Source organism: Stegodyphus dumicola, chromosome X1 (genome assembly GCF_044657685.1).
Source record: "Stegodyphus dumicola isolate Sdum_Otavi_A_Nest chromosome X1, ASM4465768v1".
Taxonomy (NCBI): domain Eukaryota; kingdom Metazoa; phylum Arthropoda; class Arachnida; order Araneae; family Eresidae; genus Stegodyphus; species Stegodyphus dumicola.
Genome location: NC_140780.1, coordinates 26,237,273 through 26,264,616, shown reverse-complemented (window position 1 = coordinate 26,264,616; position 27,344 = coordinate 26,237,273). Strand labels below are relative to the sequence as shown.

The window sequence follows — 27,344 nt, the reverse complement described above, 5'->3', positions numbered from 1 at the left end:
TTTTGCCCTTAATTTCAGTAGTGAAATTATTTGTTTGGCTTCGAGCAACAGATATTCCCAAAGAATTCCACAGGCTTCTATTTACTGCTGCCATATCGCTAACAATACCAACAACATTAAATCCAACAGAATTGACAGCTTCGATAACATTGACAACAAGTTGTTTGAGCTGGCATCCTGTTACATGTCCAGTTATCTCATGGGCAACCACTTGCTTCCATTTCAGCTTCAAACTTCTTAGTAAAATAACTAAATAGTGATTTCCTGCACCCTTTTGATTTCCTAATGTACATTTACCAATAAATTTACGTTTTGAAATATCAAAATCAGGATTGCCAGAAATCTCCATTTCATCCAATGATAAAATACAGTCTTTATCACTAGCATTCATTTTTTCTCCTTTAATTTTCAAAGGTTCAATCATCTCACTGATGACTCCAAAATTCATTTCAAGACCTTGAAGTCTTTTATTTAAAGTGCTGTATGAAGGCACGGAAAACCTATTCTGTGCAAGTAATTATAACCATGCTTGCCCAAGGCAAATTTAACTTTGAGGCCTTTTATTATTCCCTCATTAGACCATTTTGCAATGCTTCTACGAGGAATTTTCAACATTGCTATTTGTTCATCTGAAAGAAATGTTTTCACTCCTTTCAGCAATTCCTCATGCTGTACTTGAAGGTCATGAAGTTGAATTTCAGTGCTATGCCATTTTTTTAAAACATTAATTTCATTTTTTTTGGTTGCTGCAAGTTCTTTCAGTAATATTTTGTTCTGGCATTGCAGAAGCGAGATCAATTCAGTCTGCTGTTTTATAAAATTCCTTAAAAGAACATCCTGGAATAAAGAAAAAATCTATATGAATAATCATCAAAGAAGGGGGGGAACACAACAAACAAACAAAAAAGATCTGAAAGGTTTCAGATTTTAAATTACACCCAAAGGGGCCTTTTTTTAACATTTTGTGTTTTACCTTTATTTATTAAATATCAAGTTTTTCACACTTAAACTATAAAATTCAGTTCAACAGCAATATTGCAAGATAATTTTAAAATGAACATATCTTCAGAATTCCCGATTCATTGTCTCACACGCTGGAGATAAAAGTGTCTTTTCTGTACAACATTGCCATTGTTCGCTTTGAAATCCTCAAGTTTGTTAATCAAAAATTCGTTAAAGTTTTACAACATATAAAATATATATTAAAACAAATTCCGAATTTCAAATTCGGTCTTCCAGATGTCCATGTTCACAGTAGAATTAAGTCATTCAAAATTTGATGGCTCTAGGTACCGTTGTTTTATCAGAATGCAAAAAACATACATGCATTTATGCAGATTCTTCACTATATAATTTCTTTAAATATAGTTCAGGGTGATAATATTTGGTGGCAACAATTTGAAAAGTGATGCAGCCGTTTATAGTGTTTCAATACAAAACGAAAACAATAGTCCTTCAGGGACAAAGCCCCTTTGGATTAAATGTCGAACTTAAACAGATAATAAATCCACAAAATAAAAATGTAAGTTCCAGGTCTCTTTTCCTATACTGTGGTGGGTTTTTAAATTTGACTCTATTGTTTTCAGCATTTTCTAGATTATTTTTGTTTTATTTTCTAATATTTAAAATTTATTTCCCTTAAAAATAGATTTTTAAAATTTATTTCCAGCTTTTCAAGGGATCGATTATCTCCATAATCATGAGCAATTTAATAACACAAATTATCAACTTATATCACAGCCTTCACAAATGCTGATGAAATTAATTAAAATTAATTACAATTTGGTTGCAAGATGAATCTAAAGGTTGTTTTTGCAAACAAAACTGAAATTTACATAGAGAATTTGCAACTATTGATGAAATTAATTACATTCCTTTTACCAAAAAATTACTTTATAGAACATTTTAAATGCATATAAGGAAGTAATTTAATTATACATTAGTTATCAACTTACATCAGAGCCTTCACAAATAGATGGTATTTCATTGCAAAATGAGGCTAAAGGCTGTTCTTGCAAACGAACCTGAAATGTACACAAAGAATTTGTAAATGCTGATGAAATTAATTACATTCCTTTTACCCCCCCAAAAAGTTAATAGAAACGTTTTCTATAAGCAAGCAATTTAATAATACACTAATTATCTTACATGAGATCCTTCACAAATAGATGGCATTTTATCACAAGATGAAGTTGAAGCTTGTTCTTGCAAACAAACCTGAAATATATATATAAGAAATTTAGAAATACAGATAATATAAACTACATTCATTTTAAGAAATAATTATTTTACATAACATTTTATAATTCATAAATAGATAATAAATTGTTAACACTCAAAATTCAAAAATAATTCCATAGCACAGCAGCCAGATATAGTACAGCTGTTTAGCAACCATAAGACAAACAATTTCATATTTCAGAAATCGTATAAAAATTCATTAATATATGTAAAACATATGACATTTAATAGCTGCTCAAATGAAAACATAGAATAGATTCTTTACTAGCAGCTGTTATTTAATCAGAAGGTAATGCTAAATGTTGTTGCAAACACACCTGAGATGTACTGTAATGTACACATTTGCAACCACTGGTGAAATGAAATAAAGTGCATGATTATGAAGATGGAAACATTTAAAAAAACATAGTACAGTTTACGAATAGATGTTAAAAAACTATTAAAATTTTTTAGAAGTGCAAAATGGCAATTTACATCAGATACTTCGGCAGCAAAATTTATTTCTCCAAAATATGAAGCTGAAGGTTGTGGCAAATGAACCTAAAAGAAATTATAATATATGAAATATGTGGAAGTGAAAGAAATTATAAACTCTGATCGGATAAAAATAAATACAAATAATCATTACCATTTTCAAAGTAACTCAACTTATAAAAAAGCATAAATACATTGGACTGTTCATAGCATTCATACTTCTTAAACATAAGTAAATATTATGTTAATATATTTTTTAATTTTAGAAACAGTGTTAATACTTTTTAGAAAAAGTTTATAATACTAAATATTTAATAACTGTTCAAATGAAGACTTACAACAGATGGTTCAGCAACAGAAATCGCTTCAGTTGATAAAGGTAAACCGTGCAGCAAGCCACCCTGAAGATGCAAAAATTATGAAACACATATAAGTAAGGATACCTGAAAATGCTGATAAATAAAATATACTTAATGTAATTTTAATAATAAATAATATAAATAATCCTAATAAGTTTTGTAAATCTTTAAACAAAAAATAACAACATTCAGACAAGACATATAAGACATTAAAATATACATTTAAATCAATGTATTATAACTATATTATTGTATTACTCAAGATTAAAGTTATTAATTTCAATATTATTTCTTTTACTTACTCCATACATATTTCTCTCTATTTATCTGGAATTTAAAATTAAGCAAAAAAGCAACTTTAGTTTAATACAAATTTTGATTTAAACTCTTTTGACTTTGAAGGCAATCAGATACCGGTTTCTTTCTTTTAGGAGCAAATTTGAAGAAACCAGACCCATGTATGACCGTCCTCGAAAAACTACAAAAACTTTATCCAAAAACTACATCAAATTGAGGTTTTATGCTTAATTTTCAATATATGATTATAATAAAGTACATACTTAATTATATATATAACAACAGCAAAATTTTAATTTTTTAATCTAATCTTAGGGACTGTAATTACAGCTTTATCACATAATGCCTTAATTTCAATATTTTGATTCTTTTATACAGCAATTTAGTCCATTTGTAATAAAAACATATTTTTTTATGAAAAACCATAAAAATAAAAAACACATACATTACAAAAATTGGATGTAACTGAACGGTGCTTTGGTAAACCAATGCCTTTTAGACGCTGTGGGGTCAACAGTTGTGGGGGATTAGGCACAGTGAAAAGAGTTGGCACAGCATTGGGCTTGAGTTTTTTACGCCCATCTTGCCTAGAGCATTCAAATTGATTTTCTTCAAAATGTACCTGCATATTTAACAAAAGCATGCATGAAATTTAACATTAAAATCAAAAGCACTAGTATTAAATTACAGTTACATATATTATAATAATTTAAGAATGTAATTTTCTGATAAATTTAAATTTTTTTATGAAAATAGAACAAAATTTTTAAAAAGTAATCATGTTTGTAAAACTACTTAAAACATATTTCCTGCTTACACACTAAAAATAAATTTAAAGTACCTATTGTTAAAAATACAACATTAAGATTTACTACTACAATAAAGGATAATAATGGGATCAAAACGATTCATCGAATATTTAAATTAATATTTAACTTCTTAAAAATGTGTAAAAATACAGAATATATTTATCTTACTATAAAGAAAAAACAAAATCATTTATTATTTGGATCATACCATCCAGTTTTTAACATTGGCGCCAACTATCCGATTTGGCGACAATACATCAGAATCAAAACATAGAATGCTACTTTAAATCACCAATCGTACAGTAAAATTAAAGAAAAGAAAAAGGCACATCACATTTCTAACTGAGCACAAAGTTTACATGAAATGTATGATACAAATTTTACAAACGGTATAAACTTTTCACGATAACAAAAGAAACAACGATATTTTACTGCACAAACACATACACATTCCGCAGTTGATTTTGTACTTATAAAATCAGTTGATCGTCAATAAGTGACAGTTAAATGAAAATAAATATTTTAAAGTACCAAGAAGAGTAATTTTTCTAACATTCTATGGAAAAATACGAAGCTGAACTTACCTCACAAAGATACGCTCCTGGGCCCGGGATCCATTGATCTCGACGAGAATTAACTATCCATTTTCTTCGTCTTTCTTCATTTCTAGGGAAACGAAACATCCTAAAGTTATTTTTAGACTGATTCGAACAATTTGGTGCAGCACAACCACCCATTTTTCTGAAAATTAGGTCGAAATCGATCCACAAATATGTCAAGAAATCAGTGCTAATCCAATAGCGAATACCAACAAGTTAGCTTCAAAATGGATGATGATTCAGCTCCCCTTTATAGTAGCCTTACTTTATAGTGGCTTTAGTAGAAACGTTTGAAGTTTGCTTGAAGCTCTCGCACTTTTTGATTAGAATAAATAAAATCCTTAATGAACAACATGAATTATTTTTTGCAATAATTGCATATAGTTTTGGGAAATTTAAACTGCTCTAACTAAACTAAAATATTTCAGGAAAGGGAAGTTCAGTTCTGTTATTGGCAAAATCTCTATGGCAACAGCATTTCACATTAGATTTAAATTTTGTTTAGAATTACGAATTTAAATAAGCATGCGAACAGTAGATTTGTTTATCCGCATGTATTAACAAATGTGGTAATTGTTCCCCCTCTTTCTGATAGTACCGCTAATCTGAAAGATAAAGACTATGAATGCAGAGTAGGTGTTGTATATTTTCAGATTTAAGCAGGAAACATTTGTTCTGATACGTCAAATAATCTTCTTCGTATTATCGTAATATTTATTAATTTCATTTAATTTAATAGCATTATAGAAAAACCTGTGGGGTTATATGTACATTTCTATCTTTGTAAGTGCTTATTTATTTATTTCGTCATTATATTTCTGTTCTAATAAATTTACCGCCGTACGAATAATGCATTAAAATATGTATGATACTTAGTTATTTAAAAAATAAAAGCGTAGAAAGCATCGCAGGCCTTTCCTTTTTTACCCCGTAAAATGTCGACCAAATATCTGCACATTTGGTTCATGACTTTTTTTGCATTTTCTCATTATGTACGTATTTTCAGCATTGCTGCGTGTTTAATGATGTGCATGTGTTTTCAGCATTGCTGCTTGTTTTATGAGAATCAAAGTCTGACTATGTATTTAAACATATTATCATTTGGAAGTGGCATCTTTTTTTTTTCTGAATTTTTTAAAGTTCAATATCAGTTTTTTAACATACTGTTACACACTGTGCAAACATTTTCTAGGGGTATTTTAAGTTTATAGGCTAATCTTTTCTGTAATTTGATGGGTTTTGTCAGTGGGCTAAATTATACTTTCATATGATCTTAAACATTTTGGTGATCAGTGGTTTTTAGTTTGCTGTAAATACTTTCTTTAAAATGTATAGTATAATTTTCGCCACCCTTAAATATATTTCTACTGTATTGTTAACTGTGGTATTCAAAGAATTATAAAAATTGTGAGGCAGTTGAATGCATGGAATAAAGGGAACATTCTTATGTCTGATAGATGGGTACAGAAGTTTTTCAAAATAAGCAAAAGAACCTTAGGTCTTCAAGATTTTTTGTAGTATTAAAGAGTTGGTACTTTCCAGAAATAAGGCACATGTTGAAAGAATGCTTTCTATTATGAACAGTAGGTAACCAAAGGGGAAATCTAGGTTAATCATTAAGGCATTGCTTATCGTAAATAGTGATATAAAACTGTTACAGAGTGTGAGAAAGTTTGGTGAAGTGTAGAGAGATTAAAATGTTATATAAGATAATTTCATCAGAGAAATATTCATAATACAGTTCTATGACTACTATGAATATTTCTCTAATGAAGTAGTATATATACCTAAATATGATTCATGTTTAAGTATGCCATTTTATGTGAGTTCTGTTTCAGAAGAATAAGGGTAAGCTTAACATGAATATGTCATAAAACACTTTTCGTCAATCTTTTTTTTTTTTTTTTTTTTTTGTCATGGTTAAGTCTTGTCTTGTTCTTGTGTTCTAGAAATATGGTAATCTTATTTATAATGCTGTAGCTAATTAAACTTTAATTTCATTCTGCCCTATCATTTCAAACTTTCATTGATATTTAAGTCACACACTGTTAACTGAAAGTAGATCTTGCATCTTATTCAGCCCTCCAGAGCCTGACTAAGGCAGGGGCATATGGGGCAGTTGTCTTGGGTCCCCATGTCAGAGGGGGCCTCCAGGTCGAATAGAATGTTTATTTTACGTTTCCTTCTTTAATGAACTATTTTTAAATATCAGTACAGTGTAAGATCCGTCAATCAATCAATTTTATGTTACCTTCTTCATTAATCTAACGTATGAACGCAAAAATTGTATATTTCGTAAATCCATGACTTTCTAGGGTGGAATTCAGCTAAATTTTTACAATTACGATAGACAAATTTGGCCGATAAAAAGCCTGTATTTTTACATGTCTCAAAATAGGATATGTTTACAAAAATACTGACTTTTGATTGGTTTAATTGAGCCATCATAATTTCGAAAATTTAGCTGAATTCCGTCCTTATTTCAGCAAGGATATGAATTTTTTGCAGCTAGATGACAAAGTTAACAATTGGAAAACTGCATTTCGGAAACTTGTGAAAAGTTCACAGACTGCAGCAATATGATTGTTAACTAGCTCATCTTAATAGCAACCGCAAAAAATTCAGTTGTATCATGTTTGTTGGATTTTTGCGACACTGAGAAATCGCAATAATCAATTATAAGTTGTATTTTCTTAAAATTCTCACATAATGTCAAATATTCTTTTGATTAATTAATTCCATTTGCAAGACTGTGAAAATTTACCTGGATCCCTTCTGAAATATCGAATGATATAAAACTGTAGTGATGACTGCAACCGGAATCTTAACTGTTTGTCTATGGTATTTTTCATTAATTCAAATTGCTAAAAAAGTCTTTACATTTTCTAATTATAAATATAAATAGCATTTTTGTCAAATTTTGGCTCTTCAGATGTGCTATATCCTTGTAATGAGAGACGTAGAACTGTCAGAAAATCGACAAAATGGACAGAACAGTATTTCGATTGACCATTGGGGAGGGGGGGGGCGGACTTTATAGCTATTTTAGGTTCTAGTCAATTTTCTTGTTATATATCTATAATGAGGTAAAAATTTAAATACCTTCATAAAGTTTGATTCTTTATTACTTAAGTAGTGAAGCAGAGGGGTCCGCCAAAGAAGTTTTTGTCCCGGGCCCCAATTAGGCTAAGTTGGGCCCTGCACCCCTCAGATACTATTTGTATGCAACACCTTTACATGTTTTTTGATATTTTTATAGAATGATGCTAAATGGTGTGTTTATGGACAGTATTTTTGTTTTCTTTGTAATTTTTCAATACTGTGTTAAATAATTAAACTTTTTTTTTTTAATCTCTGGAAGAACTGATATGTCAATGTGCTACATAACTTGAAAAGTTTCTTACAATACTTATGCATTTTCTCCTCCATATATTATCTAAATGTATTTAGATAATATTGTTAGATGTATATCAACAAAATCATTTGTGAGGATTGTGCTGTTCTTTAAAATTATATCTGAATAAAATCTGAATATGCATTAATTATGTAATGTGTTCGGATCATCAGTAGGATCATCAAGGCATAAATTAGTGGTAATTATGGAATTTTTTCTAATATTTGTTTATACATTATTTTCTTATAAATTATTTAATATTTTCTTATATATTATTATAGTAATTTCTTATTAAATAAAAGAGAAATTACTTCAGCATAATAGAATGATACTTTCCATAACACAGTATCAAGTATTTCTGAACAGATATTAACCTTTTATAAACAAAGACTGTAAGTTCCTTGTCCTCCGAGTTAAAAAGTTGGATAAAAATATATTTCAGGGTACCCCATGGCGATTTTTTGGTGCCATTCCTGTTTACATCCAATGTCCTCCCCAGTAAAATGGCATCCAAAACGTAATTAAAACAAAAAATATATAATCTCAATAAACTGCATTTTAAATCAAACAAGGGACTAATATAAAAATGGAAATACAAGTTTTCTAATCTATGCAGTACCAAAAGGAAATATCGACTTGCCTTATTTAAAAATTTCTGTTCCTTTGTGACACACAGATTTCCTAACAGCATCCAAAAACTATCGTCTGACCTAGAATTTGTATACTGCCCTGACCATATAAATTCACAAAAATAAGAATCAAATTTAATTCGGTTTTAATCATTTTAGTATTAGCTTCATACACCCACATCCACATAAAAATCAAAATATCAGTAATACTCAAATGACTCTCCTCAAACCATGACCCTTTTCTAATGGAATGCTTTATATAGTCAGCATTTGAACCTTTTGTTGCGACAAACCCATTCAAAGCTATCTGAATGAACCTTAAGTTGAACCATGTGCATTTGCTTTGCATAAGCTGGAAACTCATAATATTTACTGAGTAAACCTTCATTTACATACCACTCAATTACTGCTTCTTTTCTCATTCATTCCAAATCATACAGAAACTTTAGATTAACCTTATCACAGGCAGCCGTTTTACGGTGTACAGCACAAAATAATTAAAATACTTCCTATGCGACATCCAACGAAGAAACAAGCTCTGAGAAATTAAAATCACTGTGATGATGCATTACAGTACAAAAATCCGAGATCCAAACTCTTCGGGACTTCCGCGATTCTGAATTTGGGATTTTTCTGGATATTAGGTAATCAGTTTAAAACTAGTAAGATGGCATGTGGAAATTAAAAATATGAAATTGTGATTTATGAAATAATGAAGCATTTATGATCTAAAGGGTATCAAAATTTACAAAAAAAAAAAAAAAAAAAGCTTAATATTTATTTGTTTACTTTATTAAAAATTTCTGTCAATGTAAATTGTTTAAGTTGCTTCGTTTTTTTGTGCTAATACTTTCTCTTTAAGTCTGTAGACGGACATAATTTCTTGTTTAGTTAAATTGAAGTCCTATAACTGGTGTGTCGAGAATTCGGAGTAACTTATCAAATCAAAATCTTTCATCTTCAGTAACCTCTCTGTCATTTTCTTCACTATTGGTGCGGTATTTTCTGAATCTAGAACCATATTACAGATTTTGCCATACATTAATTGACTGATGATTGAGGATCATTATCATTACAATAAAATGCTTCTTTTACAGCATCTTCATTTATTACCGTTTCTCTGCATTTCTTTACAAAATCTGTTAATTGGAAAATTTCACCTTTGGCTTGTGATAACCGAAAACCTTCAAAATTCAGGTCTGTTATCATAAAATTTAGCTATTATTCACTATACATATTTGGCTATGTATCGTGAGATTGGCAATCAATGACAAGTTGTTTTGCTAAATTTTTTTATCTTGCTTCTATCTCGCACTGAGGCAATTAACCGGAATTGCATTAGCTTAGCTATTTATTATACTTATGTCTATTTCTTGCACTATTGGAGTCCTGAATAAATAAATACCCACATATACTTAAGGCATACTGAGGGCCAGCACTAGAGCCTGATCCAGTCTCTGTGGGTCCTAAATTCTGCTACCAAGCGCCTCCCTTTTCTTTCCTAAATTCTGCTACCTGGTGCGGCCATACGAGCGTTGGTTCTGGGTTTATGCTAATAACAAATCAGTTATTCTTAATTCAAATAGCACCAAATGTAATCTTTTGGCTTATGAGTATCATTAACAAAATTATTTTTTGCGTATGGAAAGAAATTTTATGTGTGTTGAAGGGGTATCCACTCGGCGACAGTGATTCCCTATCTTTGCTTTCCTGATACAGTTTAAATTTTTCCTCGTCAACATTTCTTAGCATAACGCCAAGCATAATGTCAACATAAAATAGTACATACTCTTTATTATTCAATTACTAACATAAAAAAAATTTTTCATTAAGGAAAGGGAGAAAGTTGCTGTGGAGCTTGTGAAATATGTGTTGAGGGGGTATCCACTCGGCGACAGTGATTCCCTATCTTTGCTTTCCTGATACAGTCTTGCTGTGATAACCCAGCTGTGTATTAATCACCACTTATAATTTTTGACTCATTTCGGGGTGTTTGAGGTTGAAAAAACACGATGTAGTAGCGAATATATCTTGGGAGTCATGTTTCAGCCCACATTTCACCCCATCAACAGTCTGCCGTCAGCAAAAACATAGCTTACAACAAGCGTCATTTGTTCAGTCTTACTTGCATTGGGAATACAATCAAGGAAAACTGAATAATGTTTCACTTTTTTAACTTGTTATATAATATATGACATTATATTATCATGTAACAGTCCAATAATTTTGTTCTGAATATTTTTTCCCAAATATGTTGTTGTCAGGGCCTCATTATTGAGGATTCTATGGACATGTTCCTCCATTACTGCGTCAATAATGGGTCAAATTCAGCTAGCAATTTAACTAACTTCAGAAAATTTCTGTTATTATGTTCATACATCGTGTCACTTGTACCCCGAAAAGCTTAGATAACTCTCACCAAGCAATTTATGGCTAAAATTACTTCATGCCTGCCACTCAGGGGTGTAGCTAGAGGGGGGGCAAGGGGGGCATCTGTCCCCAGGTTCAGAATCAAAGGGGCGCCAAACTGATGTTACGACATTTTAGAATGAAATGTTTTCCATCCTTGGCAAGCAGTAGGGGGTGCGAAATCTTCAGTTGTCCCTGGACGCTGAAAACCCTAGCTACGACTCTGATGCCACTGTTTAATTTCAGAATGAATTAATCTTTCTGCAGTTGAATCTACTGTCTGACAAGTTTCCAACCTTCGTGTCTGCTCTAGCCATGATTTCAAATTATTTGCATGAGTTTTCGATTCTTCATGCTTTCTTAATATCTCACCAATATTTTTCCCATTTCTAAAAGTTCTGCAACAGACACAGAACACAGAATCTATTGACACTGAATGTACCAGACAGCCTCTTGATACATGTTCTCCATTTTTTTAAAAATTCTGTTAGAGAACTTAGCACTAAATCTTCTGTTTGGAATTTGATAGTTAAATGGAAAATCATAATCGATTAAAGGTAGTAATGGACCTTTCATAGTTAAAAATTTTCAATGTGAGTCACTTATACCATGGGGCCAAAATCCTGGGTCTAATGACAGAGTTTGGTTGAGTCCTCCTTCATTTCCTATGGTAGTGTCCGTTGCTTGGATATCTGTTGAGCTCTGTTTCTGTCTGGAACAACTCACAATTTCATCATTAATGTTGGTATTGTCTTGAGAATCGAAATCCAAATCAGATTTGAAAGTAGTATCTAGATCAAGGCTTCTTAAACTTTTTTCAGTTGAGACTCCCTTTTTATCACCGAAATTTTTTTGCGACCCCAGGACTCCATAACATTTACGAAAATTTTTTGGGACCCCATAAGCTTTGTGCAAATCCGACACACGAGTGGGTGAAACTGTCAATTTTTTTCACTTGTACTGTAATACACTATTGCAGTGTTAGGTCATTAATTTCTAATTTTAAGACATAGAACAGTATGAAAATTATGACAGCATCACGTGCAAAACAATTAAAATGAATGTTTATATTATAAAAAGAATGCATCGAAGTGTTTTCATTTTTTCTTTGTATTGTTTTATCTTTATCTATTTTCAGATACATCGTGCAAAAATATTTGGTAATTGTAAAATTATTATAATAAGTTAAAGAAATATCAAAACAGCTAAAATTTTTGTGACCCCCTGCTTTAGGTCGTGACCCACAGTTTAAGAAATTCTGGTTTGGATCTTGGCAATTGCTTAGTTCTTTGCATTGTTTGGAACTTTAGTCTTTTTCTTCCATTAGACATTCTAAAAGAAGTTAATTGTCTAAGGTTAATCGAACAATTAAAACCTAATATACAGTGTATCTCCTAAAGAATGGTAAAAAAATAACCCGAGGTGTCCTAGATAAAAAATATCACGATTGAAAAAAAAAAAATTACATGTTCTGTATATGCCATGAAGCAACCATTCAGAAAGTTGTCCTTTTTAAAATTTCCTAAAAAAAAAAAAAAAAAAAAAAAAAAAAAAAATGTTAATAGCAATACATATAATAAAAAGTTGTACTGAAATCAGTTTAACAGTTCTTCTAAAAATCTTAATTAAACATAAATACATAAAAAGCCAATGTGGTTGAAAAAAATCATGGAGTGAGCTTAGAAACTTGCTGAAAACTTTCTATTGAGTTCTCAGTAAGTATGTATCAACTTTTCATGTAAAGAAGTGTTTCAAATGCATAGTGAGTATGTACTTAAAATAACAAAATTGGACAGTTTTGAATTTATTTATTGATTTAATTGCACAGTGCTGAAAAAATCTTTATATAACCTAACAATTCTATGAAAGAAATCATGTTACTTTTTATTTTAGTATTACTCCTGTCCCTTTGAAGGTTGCATTGCATCACTGTTAACATTCTTTACCATTCTAGAAAAATTCACTTTACACTAATTTGTCATCTAGAGAATAATTTGAATTTACACATGCTTATTGGAATTAAAAACTGCCTGAAATTGTTCATTTAATTTTTAATAAAACACTTAAGTGGGTAACAGTATGGTTTAAATATGTTTCGTATTTAAGCCATACAGGTAACAAAGTTAAGCATAATCACTATATTCGTAACATGTAATGACTTGGCAGTGCTGATGCAAAAGGAATAAAGTGAGCATGTACCTTTTTCTTACTTTTTCTGAACAATCTTTCTTTTCATACTGTGCCAGTGTTAGCATTAAAAATGAATATGAAGCTAATCTTTTGTGAAAAAATGGAACCATAAGCTGTAAATTATGCCAAATATATAAGTAGAATATGTGAATAGATTAAGTGTGTATCATTTTTACTACTTTTATTAATTATTTTATAGCACATCTCATTTTATGCACTCTTGATTGGGGATGTCATGGAATTGCAGTTTTGTCTTTTGAAAATAAAAATTAAATTGAGAAAATTTGAAAATTTCTGAAGTTTTCTCTCCCAGTGTAAAAAGTAGTTTAGTAGATGCCCTTTTCCCATGGCAGTATCATCTTTGTAGCTAAATTCAATTAAGAATAATTATATTAAAACATGTTTAAGAAGTTTTCTTCCTTAAGAAGTTTATTTTACAAAATTGTAAATATTTTTGAATTTTAGCAATTTTAAATTGCCTTGCGTAAAACATTTTATCTTGAAAGATTTTTCCTGCTTAAGAAATTTTCAGTAATCTTCCGGGAAAGAGATTTAAAAAAATATTTTAAAGGAATTCTTATTGAAAGTACTTATTTTCTCTGTTTGAACTAGAAATGGAGGCCATCAATCTTTTTTTTTTTTTTTTTTTAGAAGAGTGATGGCCTTTTTTTTTGTTCTTGCCAATAATTTTTGAACTAAGTATTATTTGCGGTTATCATAATTATTATTAAGATCTCTTGGTGAATTAGCATATAAGGTGGCACGAAGGCGAATTAGCATGTAAGGTGGTACGAATGGCCAGTGTGTTTCAGTCTATTTTCGTCATTTTCTTTTACAACACGTAATATAGGAAAGAAAACTACTTTTATTAGGAAAAAGATGTCCATATATCTACCTTTTCAGTCTTTTTTGAAATATTGCTGTTGGTGTCTGAGAAATTTTTATAACTTTGTTGCTGTATTGAATAAATTATCTGTAATTAAGGAATAAAATTTTTAATCATTGAGAGATTTTAAGAAAAATGTATTGAAAGGTCTATAAAAATGCAATTAATCTTGTTCTATTTTGCATTATTTAATAAAATTTATTAAACTGAGTTTTTAAATAATTTAGTTCAGATGAAAATTTAACATAAATTATTTGAATTCATTGTTAAAAGTAAATGGATATCATTTGAAAATAATTAGTAAAGTTATAAATATAGTATTTAATTGTTTTTAAATTGTTTTGTGAATAACTCTTAATTTTGAAGAAAGAATGTTCTTAAGAATTTGTTTAATTTGAATCCTGCAGAAAATTTTTTAAGGAGCTTTTGGTATATATCTTAATTCACAAACTTCCTTTAGCTAAACTAAAGCCGGAATAAAGCAAAATACACTAAATATGTGTAATAAGGTAATGTAAATATAAAATTAAAGGTATGTCTAAATAAAGTTTTTCAAGGAAATACCTATATTTTAGAAAAAAAAGTTGCCAAGATAAGATTTTTTGTTCTCATGGGAAAAAATGTTGGTATGTAAAGTATTGCTTTTGATTTCTCTTGCAACTATGCAAATTTCACACTAATTTTCCAGGCTGTTTTTGAGGTTTTTCTGCAGAGTAATCTGGAAAATGCGTCATGTTCCTGGTTGGAGTAAAAATATCTTAACCTCTGGGATGGTTCTTGGCGAGGGCTGATTGAATTCATTTAGCTACCTAATTCATCTCTCTGAGTATTTCACAAAGTTGAAGTCAGAGCAAAACTTGTTAAATTTGCATAACAAAGGAATACAATTATAAACAGCAAAAAAAGCTTAATTTTTTCCAAGGGCTAACATATTTTTTTAAAGATATGAAACTGTAATTTTTTTTAAAAATTCTTGTACAAATAGTGAGTGTGGTCACGCCTTCTAACCAAATACATTTCTAATTGCTGTTTCATGCTTCCTGTGATATTTGTCTACTAGTTAATGTGAGAAAACTGTCTTGCTCTCAAAGTAGACGTATTTTCAGCTTTTCCGTGGTTAGGGATAAAAGGATACATTTAACCTGTATTTTGCATCTCGTACAATGATGTGCACTGCATTTTCTTCATATCATCACTTTACAAAATGCTTTGTTGATGGACACTGGTGAGGACATGTGTTATTAAGCATGGATGTGAATTATGGGCCTGTGGTACTGGGAAAAAGGGGAACTTTAAACTCTCGAAATTTGTCTTTATGATTTGTACTAGTAACAGAACTTTTGTTGGAGATGTGAAACTCTGGAGGGGGGAAGAAGGGGGACAGTTCTATATCGCCCATTCTACTGGGCTGATTGACAAAATTCAAATTGCATTTTTCATGTCTCGAAAGCGCGACTTAGGATATATATTAGATTTATATATAGCACTATTCTAACATAGGTATTTTGACACAAAACTGGACTTTTGTTGAAATTACATACCAATTTTTTTTACATATTTCGATTCTACGACTCAAATTATGCCAGACTGCCAAGTTTTGTAAAAATCATATGAGTAGTTTTTAAAAAATTAGCTCTCAAAATTTTAGCTCCTCAATGTTAATTGAATTTAGCATATATTTATTAATATCTCTTTTTTTATTAAACTTTTTTATTCTTCCTTTCACATTTCAAAATTTAGGTTCATTCCAAATAAAATTCAGCCTTTTTTTTTGTGTTTTATTTTTAAAATTTCTATTTTTAAATAATTTTTATACATTTTTCAAAAATTTGAATTATAACCTATAAAATTATTACCATCATCTTAAAGTAGGTGTAAGTTCTAAGCATACCTGCAAAAAATTAGAGTTTTTAATTCAAAATTCTCTAAGATGCACACAAATTTACATATTTTCGCGTATTGAAATTTGGCATCTTTTTTTTTGAGAGATAATAACGCCAAATGTGGTTTATGGAGTTTTGTTACAGTGAATTGTCACAGTTATTTTTAACCTTAAATTTCAAATAAATTTTTGCAGAGAATTAATTATATGAATTTTTTCCCTCAGTGATGCATAATAAATATTTATTAATACTATCTGAAAAGCTATTTTTAAAGTATAGATATTATTCAAGTTTTTAACTTTTTTTTAAAATTTCTTTCTTCCTTTTTTAAAAAAAATATTTTTAAGAGTGAATTTTTACCTTCGCCGTGTTATCGTTGGCTGCTTTACTTTGACTGCATTTAAATTGAATTGTCTAAAACTGAGAAATTTCATTTGATGTTTATTTTCACAATGTTTGTTAGCAAACAGGATGTGGACAGTTGGGTCATGTCCCAGCTTTAAAAATTATATATATATAAGTATAACTTTTTACATTAATTCTCTTCGAAAGAATGTTTTAAGTAGCTAATTTTCTCTCGTGTTATAGATTATGTAAAAAACAAGATGTTTAATATGATTTAGATTGTTTATAGCTGATATAATAATCGGGCCACTCAGTGGTAGAGAATAAACACTGCTGGACTGTTTTATTTCTTTGTCATTTAGCAAAAAAGCTTTTAATTAAAATATTTATCCTTTGGACTTTGCTTTAAACTTTATTTATAGTTAAAATGCTTAGAAAATGAAAAGCTGTCTTCAAATGAAATGCAAATGAAATGATGTAATTGATATTTTAAAAAAATTGACAAGAATGCAAAATTTATGGAAGTGTAACAAAATCTTAATTTTCTTGTGGTGAAATGTAGAAGGAAAGAAGAAAATTAGGGAGAAAAGTTAAGCAAAAATTTGAAGGGGAATTTGGCTGTCAGAAATACCAAAATTCGAAAAGTTGGATGCTTTTGAATATACTTTCAGAATACTTCAAGGAATTTGGGTGTTCAAAGAGAAAACACTTAAATGTGTACACCAGCAAATACCATCAATTGAGCTTGTGGTAACGAAAAAGACAAAAACGATATCATTGCAGATTAAAGTAAAGAGCGACTGGTTTTTGACTATATGTTTGTATAAAATTAAATTATGTTGTAGAAAATCATATCATCATAAACACATAGACTCCAACTACTACGGATTCTCCGTAGTTTCTACGGAAATTCATGAAAAACTACGAGGTACGAAAAGTATGGAAAAAACTACGGATTTTACAGAAACAAGAGCAGGAGAACCAGTACGCAAAACGGAACCAACTAATTCATCCGATGATTGGCTGAATACTCGTGTTATCATATATCACGTGTTGAGTGCGTTCCTAGTTTTGAAGAATCAGCCAATCGTAGATCATTGTGTAGTTTACGGCGAGAGCTTAGCGTGTGTCTTGTGAACTGTGAATCAGGTGAAAGATTTTTAATCATAATGTTGCCTCGAACGAAGAAGCCAAAATTATCAAAGCAGAAGTTTAAAGATTCATATTCTTCAGAATTTTCATGCATTAAAGCGTCCGAAATTTCTGTGAATCACGCACACTGCAGTGTATGCAACAAAGACTTCTCAGTTGCTCATGGCGGAAAAGATGACTGTAAATGGCATGTGTTTTCTCAAAAGCATATAGAACTTGGCACCGTAAAATCTAAAGAAATAACAAATTTCTTAATAAAAGATGATGAAACAGATCCTATAAAAGCCGAATGCTATTTTGTTCGTTTTTTAATTGAACATAATCTACCGCTTTCTGTTTCGGATCATTCCAAAGAGCTTTTCAAAGCAATGTTTCCGGATTCTGCCATAGCAAAAAAATTTAGCTGCGGTCATACCAAAACTGCTGCTATTGTGAAAACGCTTGCAGAAAATACTGTTGCTGATATTATAAAATCAGTGTGCAGTACATCATTTTCTCTAAGTACTGATGGAAGTAATGATAACAATGATAACAAACTGTACCCATTGGTTATAACATACTACAGTAAAGAAAAGGGAGTGATAATTACTTCATTGATTTCTATTTTAGAATGCACGAATAATACAGGAGAAGGTATTTTTAATTGTATAAATGAAAACTTTAAAAACAAAGGTTTAGAATGGAAAAATTGCTTATCATTTTCTTCAGATAATGCTAGTAATATGATTGGAAAGTTTAAAGGTGTAGCATCATTTATCAAAATGCATCAACCAAGTATAATCACCTGAGGTTGTCCGTGCCACCTCTTGCATATAGCTGCAAAAAAAGCTACTGAAAAATTAATTGGCTCAGAAATTGAAATGTTGATAATAGATATATATTTTTACTTGGAGAAAAGTTCGAAACGGAAGCATAGCTTCAAAGTTGCTCAACAAATTTTGGGACAAAATGCAAAATCTCATAAAATTTTGAAATATTGCAGTACGAGATGGTTGTCTCTTTTAGAATCTATAACAAGGATTTTGGAACAGTGGGATGCTGTGATAAATTTTTTTGGAGATAAACCAGATAACAGTGAGAATGAAGGAAAGAGATTGCAAAACATTAAAAAAATTTTACAGTCACCGACCACCAAATTGTACTTGTTATTTTTGAAAAATACTTTGCCTTTGTTTATAACAGTAAATATTAATTTGCAACAACAAGCTCCTTATATACATAAATTGAGAAGAGAACTTTTTGAACTTTTAATGAATTTATTTGTTAGATTCGTAAAACCATCAGTAATTTCTAAAGAAAATGAAGATGTTACTCTAACGTCTATTCCATTTCAGAAGTATAGTAAACAAAAAGAAAATGAAAATTTAGTGATTGGTGTGGAAACAAGACTATATTTAAAAAATGCCAAGTTGAATGAAAGTGAAGTGAAATCATTTTTCAATTCTGTGCAAGCTTTTTTTGTAACTGCATGTTCATATATAATTGATAAATTTCCACTGAGTGATCCATTTCTAAAACATGCTGAAGTTGCTGACATCAACTTGAGAACTGAAGTCTCATTTTCATCTGTTCTTTACTTGATGAATACTTTTCCATCCATTATTGATGAAAAATGTCTTAATCAAGTAGAAATTGAATTTTCCATGTATCAAGTAGATGATTTGAAAGAAATTGTAGATTTGCGTATTGATATAGCATGGGGAGAAATTGCCAAATTAAAAAATATGAATGGGTGTATTAAATACAAAGTATTGCCTTCTGTAATGCTTGCTGTCTTAATAATACCTCATTCAAATGCAGCTTGCGAAAGAATTTTTTCTATTGTTAAAAAAAATCAGACGGAATTTCGACCAAATTTAGGTCTTAAAACTCTTGAAGCAGTTTTGATTGAAAAAATAAATATGCAGGCAAATGAAGAACTGTGTTATAAAAAAACATTCTCAAAATCAGAACTTAAGCTTGCTAAGCATGCTACATATAAATCTTTGCATTCATAAATTATGCGTATTTTCTTTAATACTTATATGTATCATTCTTGGTTATTTAAATTTTATTTCCCTGTAGAAATCATATCCAGAATAAAGATATGATTTATAGCTTCTGATTTTTTCTATGATTAGTAGTGATTTGAAGTACTTTTTATTAGTGAATGCTTGAGGAGTTAAAAGAAAATTTCTAATTAAATGTGCATATAATTTACAAGGTATATTTTTAATTATTTAGTTTTATATGTATATGGATTTTAAATGTAATAAAATTGATTACAATTAATTATTAATTTAAAATTAATGAATGGTTAATTACAACATACACTACGCGCACATTTTCAAAGTTGTAAAAATGTCGTTCGCGCGTTGACTACTGACAAGGTTTGCTGAAGGTTGGAGTCTATGTAAACAGAGAATCTCATGATGCCACCTAAAGACGTTTTCCCCTCTTGATGAAACCAGTCTTTCCTTTCATCTCATGCCTTCAAAATGCTTAGCCTCTAAACACTGATAAAGGCTCTGACCAAATACTGATGAAATGGATTGAATTGGATTATTAAGTTACGGCAAAGCAGTGCTATCTGCCTAAAAGGAGGGATGCCTTCGTGAAGAACTTTCTTAGGGAAACCAGCTGGCATACATGTTACAATGAAGAAAAACATGAAAATGCTCATGCAACCAGCCCGTTCACCGGGATTCTAACCCCGGAGCGAACTGCAGTGTTCAGCGGCTTTACCGCTCGGCCATTTGTGGGCCTTTATGAAATGAAAGGCGAGAACTTTATTTAAAATGAATGTCAGAAATACCAAGATATTTTGAAAAGTTGGATGCTTTTAATATACTTGCAGAATGCCTGAGGAAAAAGAACAAGCCATTAAGAAGAAAAAAATAAATTTTTGCACAAAATTTAGTATTTTTTTAAATTTTAAAACCTTTTTAATCTTATGATATTTGAATCTTGCGATTTCAAAAATAAAGTATTTGACTAAAATATGAATAACATTTTAAGAAACTAAGTGTAGGATGATAAAATTATGTAAAGCAATGAGCACAATGTTAAAGCTATTTAAAGCAATATATGAAAGTCATCCTAAGTTAAAATGTCGGTTCTACATCTTTCTCATTTATATATATCTTTTCTGAATGGAACATTGAAAGGCGTTTTAACTGTGCTTTACTGTATTTTCTCTTATAATATATTCAGTTTTCAGATGCACTGTAGTCTAAGACACAAATTATTCTTCCGAAAGAACTGCAATTCAAATAAATAAAATAAAATCGTAGAAAATTTATATTAATAATTATATTTAAAATGCTCAGCTAGAATGAATAAATAGAAAATTTTAAAACAGTTATGTGAAGAGGCAATGCGACACAAACAATTAAAATAAGTCTAAAAATTTAAAAATTGCCCAAAATAATAACTATGACCCCCCCAAAAAAACTATATATAAAACTATGTGAAAAAAATAAATGATGCACCTTTTATTTAAACTACGCAGTTTGAATGGGAAAATAGAAATTTTTAAAACAGTTATTCGAAAGAAACCATGCAGCTTAAACAATTAAAATGAAATTCGAAAAAGAAAAATTACATAAATAATAACAATTATAATTAAAAATATAATATGAAGAACATTATTTGAAAAAAAGGAACGATTGTGACTTTTTTCCCACTCACAGGAAAGGAAAATAGGTTTTCATGTATTAAGAAGTTTGCCAACTGAAATATTCTTGGCACAACTGAAAAAAAGTGGCAACATAAATTTGTGAATTTCTCCATAAATTTTGCACATAATTTTATAAAATTTATTGTTTAGGCATAATTTGAGTCGTAGAATCGAAATATGGAAAAATATTCGTATGTTATTTCAGAAAAAGTCCAATTTCATGTCAAAATAACTGTGTTAGAATATAGCTATATATAAATCTAATATATATCCTAAGTTGCGCTTTCGAGACATGAAGAATGCAATTTGAATTTCATCAATCGGCCCAGTAGAACGAGAGATATAGAACTGTCCCCCCTTTTTTTTTTGCGCAGTGTTCTAACCACTTGCACTACCATTAAACTTCATGGTTGCGGTGCCGTGCACTACAATATAACAAGTGGTAAAGTGTCTCATTTATGCTGCTCCGCGTCTGCGAGTGCAATCCAGAGCTGTAACTCGAGAAATAAACAATCTCGTTGTTAGGCGACATGTGCACTATGTTATTTACATTTTTGTGATAAATGCCTATCGACGTGGTGTTCACGTCGCTCGCAGGTTTGAGACAAAAGCATCTCGACGTGCGTGGCATGTCTTTTTAGCGCAAGTGGTTAATAGTATGTTTGTTCCAGTGACATGCTGCTAGTAGAATATAGGGGTTAGGCTAGTCCTTTTAACGTTTTAAGCAATAACACTTTCAAGAAAATATTTATGTAGAATTCAGAAACATTAAACTCTTTTTTACAATGTTTGCTATTGTAGTTAGATTTTCTCATCACTTTAATGTTCTTGTGTTGTGTCAGCTTTACACAAGGAAGGATGGTCTAGCTCATGGATGCCCAAACTTTTTGTCTCTAAGAGCACATTCTAGAATATCTGTTAGACGGTGGGCATCATTTGCTTTTCCAAGGTGTGAATTTATAGTTGAATAGAGTTAATAATACATGCCCATAAAAAAAAGAGATCAGTCTCATTTCACTTTGTGCTGGTATCTGTGTTGGACGCAATTTCTATTTCATTAAAAATGTGAAAACTTTCACATAGAATTTTATTGGAAATTATTACATTTTTATTGTGATCTCACAGCGGCAGGCACACAAATGATCGGCAGGTGCCATGGTGCCCGCGGGCATAGGGTTGGAAACCCCTGGGATAGCTAGCCTTCATGTTTCCATAGCTGTCTCAATAATGCTGTAAACTAATTGCAGTATGGCATAAAAGTTAAAATTTTTATATGAATCTTGAATTTTGTATGATTAATTTAACTTTTGTGCTGTCTTTTCGTAAGATTAATTTAACTTTTGTGCTACATTTTAATATGTGGCTCTTGGAAAGTGTACTTTTAATCTATAAAAAGTGTTCTTGTGATATGTTAAAGAATTAGAAGAATGTACAGTCAAAGTAATTCCAAGTTTAAAATTTGGGTAGGGAAGTGGTAAGAACTACTGAATCCCATTACAGAGCATGTGCAAACAAGCTATGAAGCTGCTTTATAATAATGTGCTGATCATTTGTTAATATCACAATCATTCCATTTGATTAATGTCTACAGCATCCTTTGGGATATTTTATTTTTGAAAGAAATGAGCAAGTTTCAGAAGAGTGAGTGAGTTTCAAAAGGAGTTGTACCTCATATTCTCCCATTTGTATAAACATGAAACATTGTGCCCCTTATTCCAAAATGAAGTCCTGCACAGTGTCAAAAGTGGTAATAGTATGCAAACTGAGAAGTAGTCTGTTTTGCTGGTCTGATGTTCTTTTTGAGGAAGAAATGGTTATAATTATTTATTTCGTGACATTCACCAGATTAAAAAGCTATTTATTGTAGCATGAGCACTTTGATTTCTCCTCCTCATCTGGTATTCACAAATTTATTGAAGCATATAAGGGGGCTATTTCTGAGAATATAAATAAACATTGGTATGTTGAATCCACCTCAGGAAACAGGCATTTGCTGTGAGGACCAAAATTATCTGGATCATCGGCTGATAATTTTAGAGAAGATTATAGTTTTTCCTCAGAGCTAGTCCCCTTTGGTGAAAGCCATGGCATGTCACAAATTCTCTCTTATTACCAAATCATCTCCAGAAACTGGATGGGACTGAGCAATGTCTCCTGGTGACCAAAGCCTTTGTTAATGGCATGCACATTTTCATTGTATCTGTAATTTTTCATGAGGCTATTCTATTATTCCTGAACTATCTTTAACAAACTGGTTTTAATGCTGTTAAATGGATTCTAACACATTGCCTGTTATTTTATATAATAGTTTGAACAGAATTATTTTGTAAACTGAATCTTTTAAACAGTGGCAGATTCAGGAATGGGGGGGGGGCTGCCTTGGGTGGACTTTTTGGAGCTTTTCTCTTAAAATACAGAATATGTTTATTACTTAAAAAAAAATAAGTAGTTATTTTGGGTTCCACTGTGGATTCCAATTTGTTTGACTCCATAATTTGATTTTCACTGTAAATGTACAGGTCTGTAAAGAAGAAATAAGCAAGAAACAGATTGCCAAAGATCTGTGTGCATGTAGATCAGTTTCCATTGGCATATAGGTAATTAAGCTATCTATGAAGCCCAAAGAAGGCATTGTATATAATTCATACTGTAGTTTATTTATAAACAAAACCCTTAAATAACACTTTGCCATCAATTAATAAATTGAGTGGATATATTTTTATCTTAGGACAAGCAAATTAGTCTTAGTGCAGGCAGCCTGTTTTTGGTATTAACATGAGAAGGTTCTGCCCTTTTGCCATCTATGACATTGTGAGATGGGAATCATGTATAGCTGGGAAAAGGCCTGATCACTTTGGAAATCTTCAGAAACAAAAATGGAAGAATATGGTTCTGCTTCCCCATCTAACTATAAAAGCACTTTTTTGTTATGCTTTTGCATGTGTAAACTTATTATAGTTTTTTTAGTAATATATCGTATAACACAGTTTGTTTAAATGAGTGTTATTGTTTAAGAAGAAGGAATGCAATATTTTCATCTCCGTTTTTGGAGACAAACTTAAGATTATATAGAATGGCTTCAACCAGCTGTTTTGGAGCATCCAGTTAAGGGAGAAATGACTTTGTGAGCTATTTTAATAACTATAAGGAAGTTTATGGTTACTGAACTGAGAAAGTTAAACTGTTCCTTTTTATTTACATTTTTTAAAATATTTAAATGTGAAAAAAGAAAACAAATAATTTGCTGAAAGATGAAGAAAATAGTATTATTTTAGAAAGGTTAATTCTTCATTTCTTAGGGAAAACAAGAATGTGCATTTTAAGGTTTTCCCTTGTCCAAAATTTAAGAAACAAAACTGTATACATAGAGATACTGGAACTTTATTTTACAATTTTAGCTAACCATTTTAAATCAAGCTGTGTTTTTGAGATAATCCATATGTTTTACAAAAATAATCGAGTTTGGTCAATAACTCCATAAATTTCATAACATAAAATACAGGTTAAAAATATTTAAATCGTCTTCAGTTTTCCTTTTGCTCAATGAAATGACATGCGGCAAATAAATTTAATTACCTGTTCTGCTGAAATATGCCAATGTTAAAGGGATTGTTCTTGAAGGATATTCGCGTTTTTCTGCTATCATTGTATTTCTGCTAGATTGAAATGCATAGAACACTACTGTGCTTTAACGATTTATGTTGTTATCATTAGAAAAAGACATTTGTAATTGTGAAAAGAACTTGGTATTTTTTAAAAAAAATATTATGAAGATGTTTAAGTTCTCACAAAAAGAAAGAAGAATGGAATTCTTTTTTATAAGCAAGTTCACTAAAATACTGTGTGCAAGGAATTTTTTTAAGGTTTTTTTTTTTTTTTTTTTTTTTTCTTAATTAAAAGAAGAATGTTGAAATTAATGCTGGGATTATTTTGCATGGCTAAAAGTATTCTTCAGGTGTAAAAGCTCCAACCCAATGTTTATTATTACTGCTATTATCTCACAATTGAAAAGTTGAAATTTTGTAATTTTTAAAAATTAAAAAATACCTGGAAGAAAGGGAACTGTGATAGCTTAAGTCTTGAACTCAAAATATATAATTATCCCAAACCTTTTCTAAAATGTTTATTTGAAAATAAATTTTTCTGTAAGCTTTTCAGAAAGTTATTTGTGGATATGCTTTTGAGACATTCTGGAAATTACATATTGTGATTTATTTTGTACTCGAAAAATCTCTGTCAGTGACTCTGCCAATTTCATCATTCTGGTTATTCTACCCTTTGAAAAAGGTAAATGTGCATATTTGAGCCATAGTCCATTCCTGCTCGACAGTGATGGACTTTAGGGACTGAAGGAAACTGATGTTAAGACGTACATGTTCTGTAAGAAATTATAGTTAGCTGTGATGGATTTGACTAGCTCGCACTATTTCATCAAAATATTTCAGAAGTATTCACCGAAAAGGTTGTTTTAAATTATAGTATTTAGCAAGAAAGTTTATTATTATAGGCTCATTGGCATTTATATTCATGTCCATAATTATCTTCATGTGCATGAAATTACGGATGTCTCAGAAAATGTGACCTATAATTGAATGAATTTTTGTAGAATGATACATAACTTCATAACACATAAATACAAAGGGAAAAAAATTAAGATATAAAACTGAAACATGAAAAAATAAAAATGGCAATATGTTAAAAGGAGAGTTAAGGGGGAATGAAAGAATAACTCGGAACAAATTAAAGCTTATGAATTTAATATAGAATATGATCTTCACTGATTTGTACACACATCTCACAAGCTTTTTCATATTGGTAATAAAGTTGCTAACCACATTTTGGAGAATTAAGTTCCACTCCCCCAGCAGCGAAGTCTTCAGGGTGTTTACATCTCTAGAAAGAGGATGTCTCTATGCAACTGCTTTTCCAGTCCTGCAAGTAGTCTATCGTTTTAAAATCAAGAGATTTTGCTGGCTATAGTATTCGCTCAAATGTCTTCACATTCAAGGAATTCATCAACGAGGTTTGCTCGATATGGATGAGCATTATTGTCTATAAATAAGAAGTCTGATATGTATGCACCTGTGAAACATCTTGCATGCAATTATAAGACCTCGCCCGATATCTGTAGCTGTCAAAAGATCTGCTATTTAAAACGTGTGGAGGCATATGCACGTTAGTCATTATTCCTTCCCATACCATCTAACCTACATTACCGAAATCGTCATATTCCTTAATGATTGAAGGAAGATTTCATGTTCAGACTCCCTCCATATGAAAACATGTTTAGATTCAGATATTAAACTGAACGTTGACTCATTGGTGAAGAGAGCACGAAACACTAATGTTCACTCCAGGTCTGGTGCTCTTTGCATCAGTTAAAGTGATCCCTCTTTAGTTGTGAAGACAGTGAAATGCGTATCTTTGGCTTTCTGACATAAAGTCCTTTTTCATTAAGCTTTCTGTACACAGTTTACTGTGATACACTAATTCCAGTGGCAGCTGCAAGCTCTGAAATTAACTGCCGAGCTGTAGACTTCCTGTTATAATAGGCAGTTTTAGCCAATTATTAATGTTGAAAAGCAAGATCTTCAAAAATTGTTATTAGTTTATGAGCTTGTCCAAGCCTTTTTATAACAGTTCCAAAGTTTTGAAATTATTCCCATGCCTTTGAGACTGTCTTGAAATATTCATACATCTTGCTGCTTCCATGATTGTCAAATGGCCCTGCTTCTAAGGGGTTGATGATATGCTACCTCACAAATTCTTCCTAATGATACTTCAGAGCCATAACAAACCGTTTCGAGTCCTGATGCACTGAGGTCAAATGATGTATTGCAGAAACTCACTTAGATATCCACTTTGTGCGAAGCACTTGATACATAATCAGATGATGTAATGCTTTGATTTGCATATCAGAAACTGTTTGGTCACTTTTGATTGGATAATGCTAATAAGGCTTCTCTTTTATACCTTCGCTGCAAAAATACATTACACTACCCTCTAGAAGTTAAGGAAC

General features: G+C 30.7%; 2 protein-coding genes across 3 annotated transcripts in view; one reads left to right on the top strand and one right to left on the bottom strand.

Annotated features, from left to right (window-relative positions):
* Positions 1–2,092: 2,092 nt before the first annotated feature.
* On the bottom strand, positions 2,093–5,074 carry LOC146993112 (peroxynitrite isomerase THAP4-like). 2 transcript variants are annotated; one of them, XM_085808544.1, is made up of 5 exons: positions 4,765–5,074; positions 3,817–3,993; positions 3,054–3,116; positions 2,716–2,781; positions 2,093–2,217 (listed from the first exon to the last, which is right to left on the bottom strand). In XM_085808544.1, the coding sequence occupies exons 1-5, from the start codon at positions 4,915–4,917 to the stop codon at positions 2,140–2,142; spliced, it is 537 nt and encodes a 178-aa protein (XP_085664670.1). In that variant the 5' UTR covers positions 4,918–5,074; the 3' UTR covers positions 2,093–2,139. The 2 variants fall into 2 exon arrangements, with proteins under 2 accessions (XP_085664670.1, XP_085664669.1); XM_085808543.1 differs by lacking the exon at positions 2,093–2,217 and having other exon boundaries at positions 2,467–2,781.
* Positions 5,075–5,276: 202 nt separating this feature from the next.
* Positions 5,277–27,344, top strand: part of LOC118191865 (ectonucleoside triphosphate diphosphohydrolase 1-like) — a gene marked incomplete at its 5' end in the record, with an annotated part of 143,908 nt that continues 121,840 nt past the window's right edge. The window contains 2 exons of the mRNA XM_085808542.1: positions 5,277–5,411; positions 5,519–5,562. Coding sequence (XP_085664668.1) covers positions 5,277–5,411; positions 5,519–5,562 — 179 coding nt within the window. The remainder of the gene's footprint in view (positions 5,412–5,518; positions 5,563–27,344) is intronic.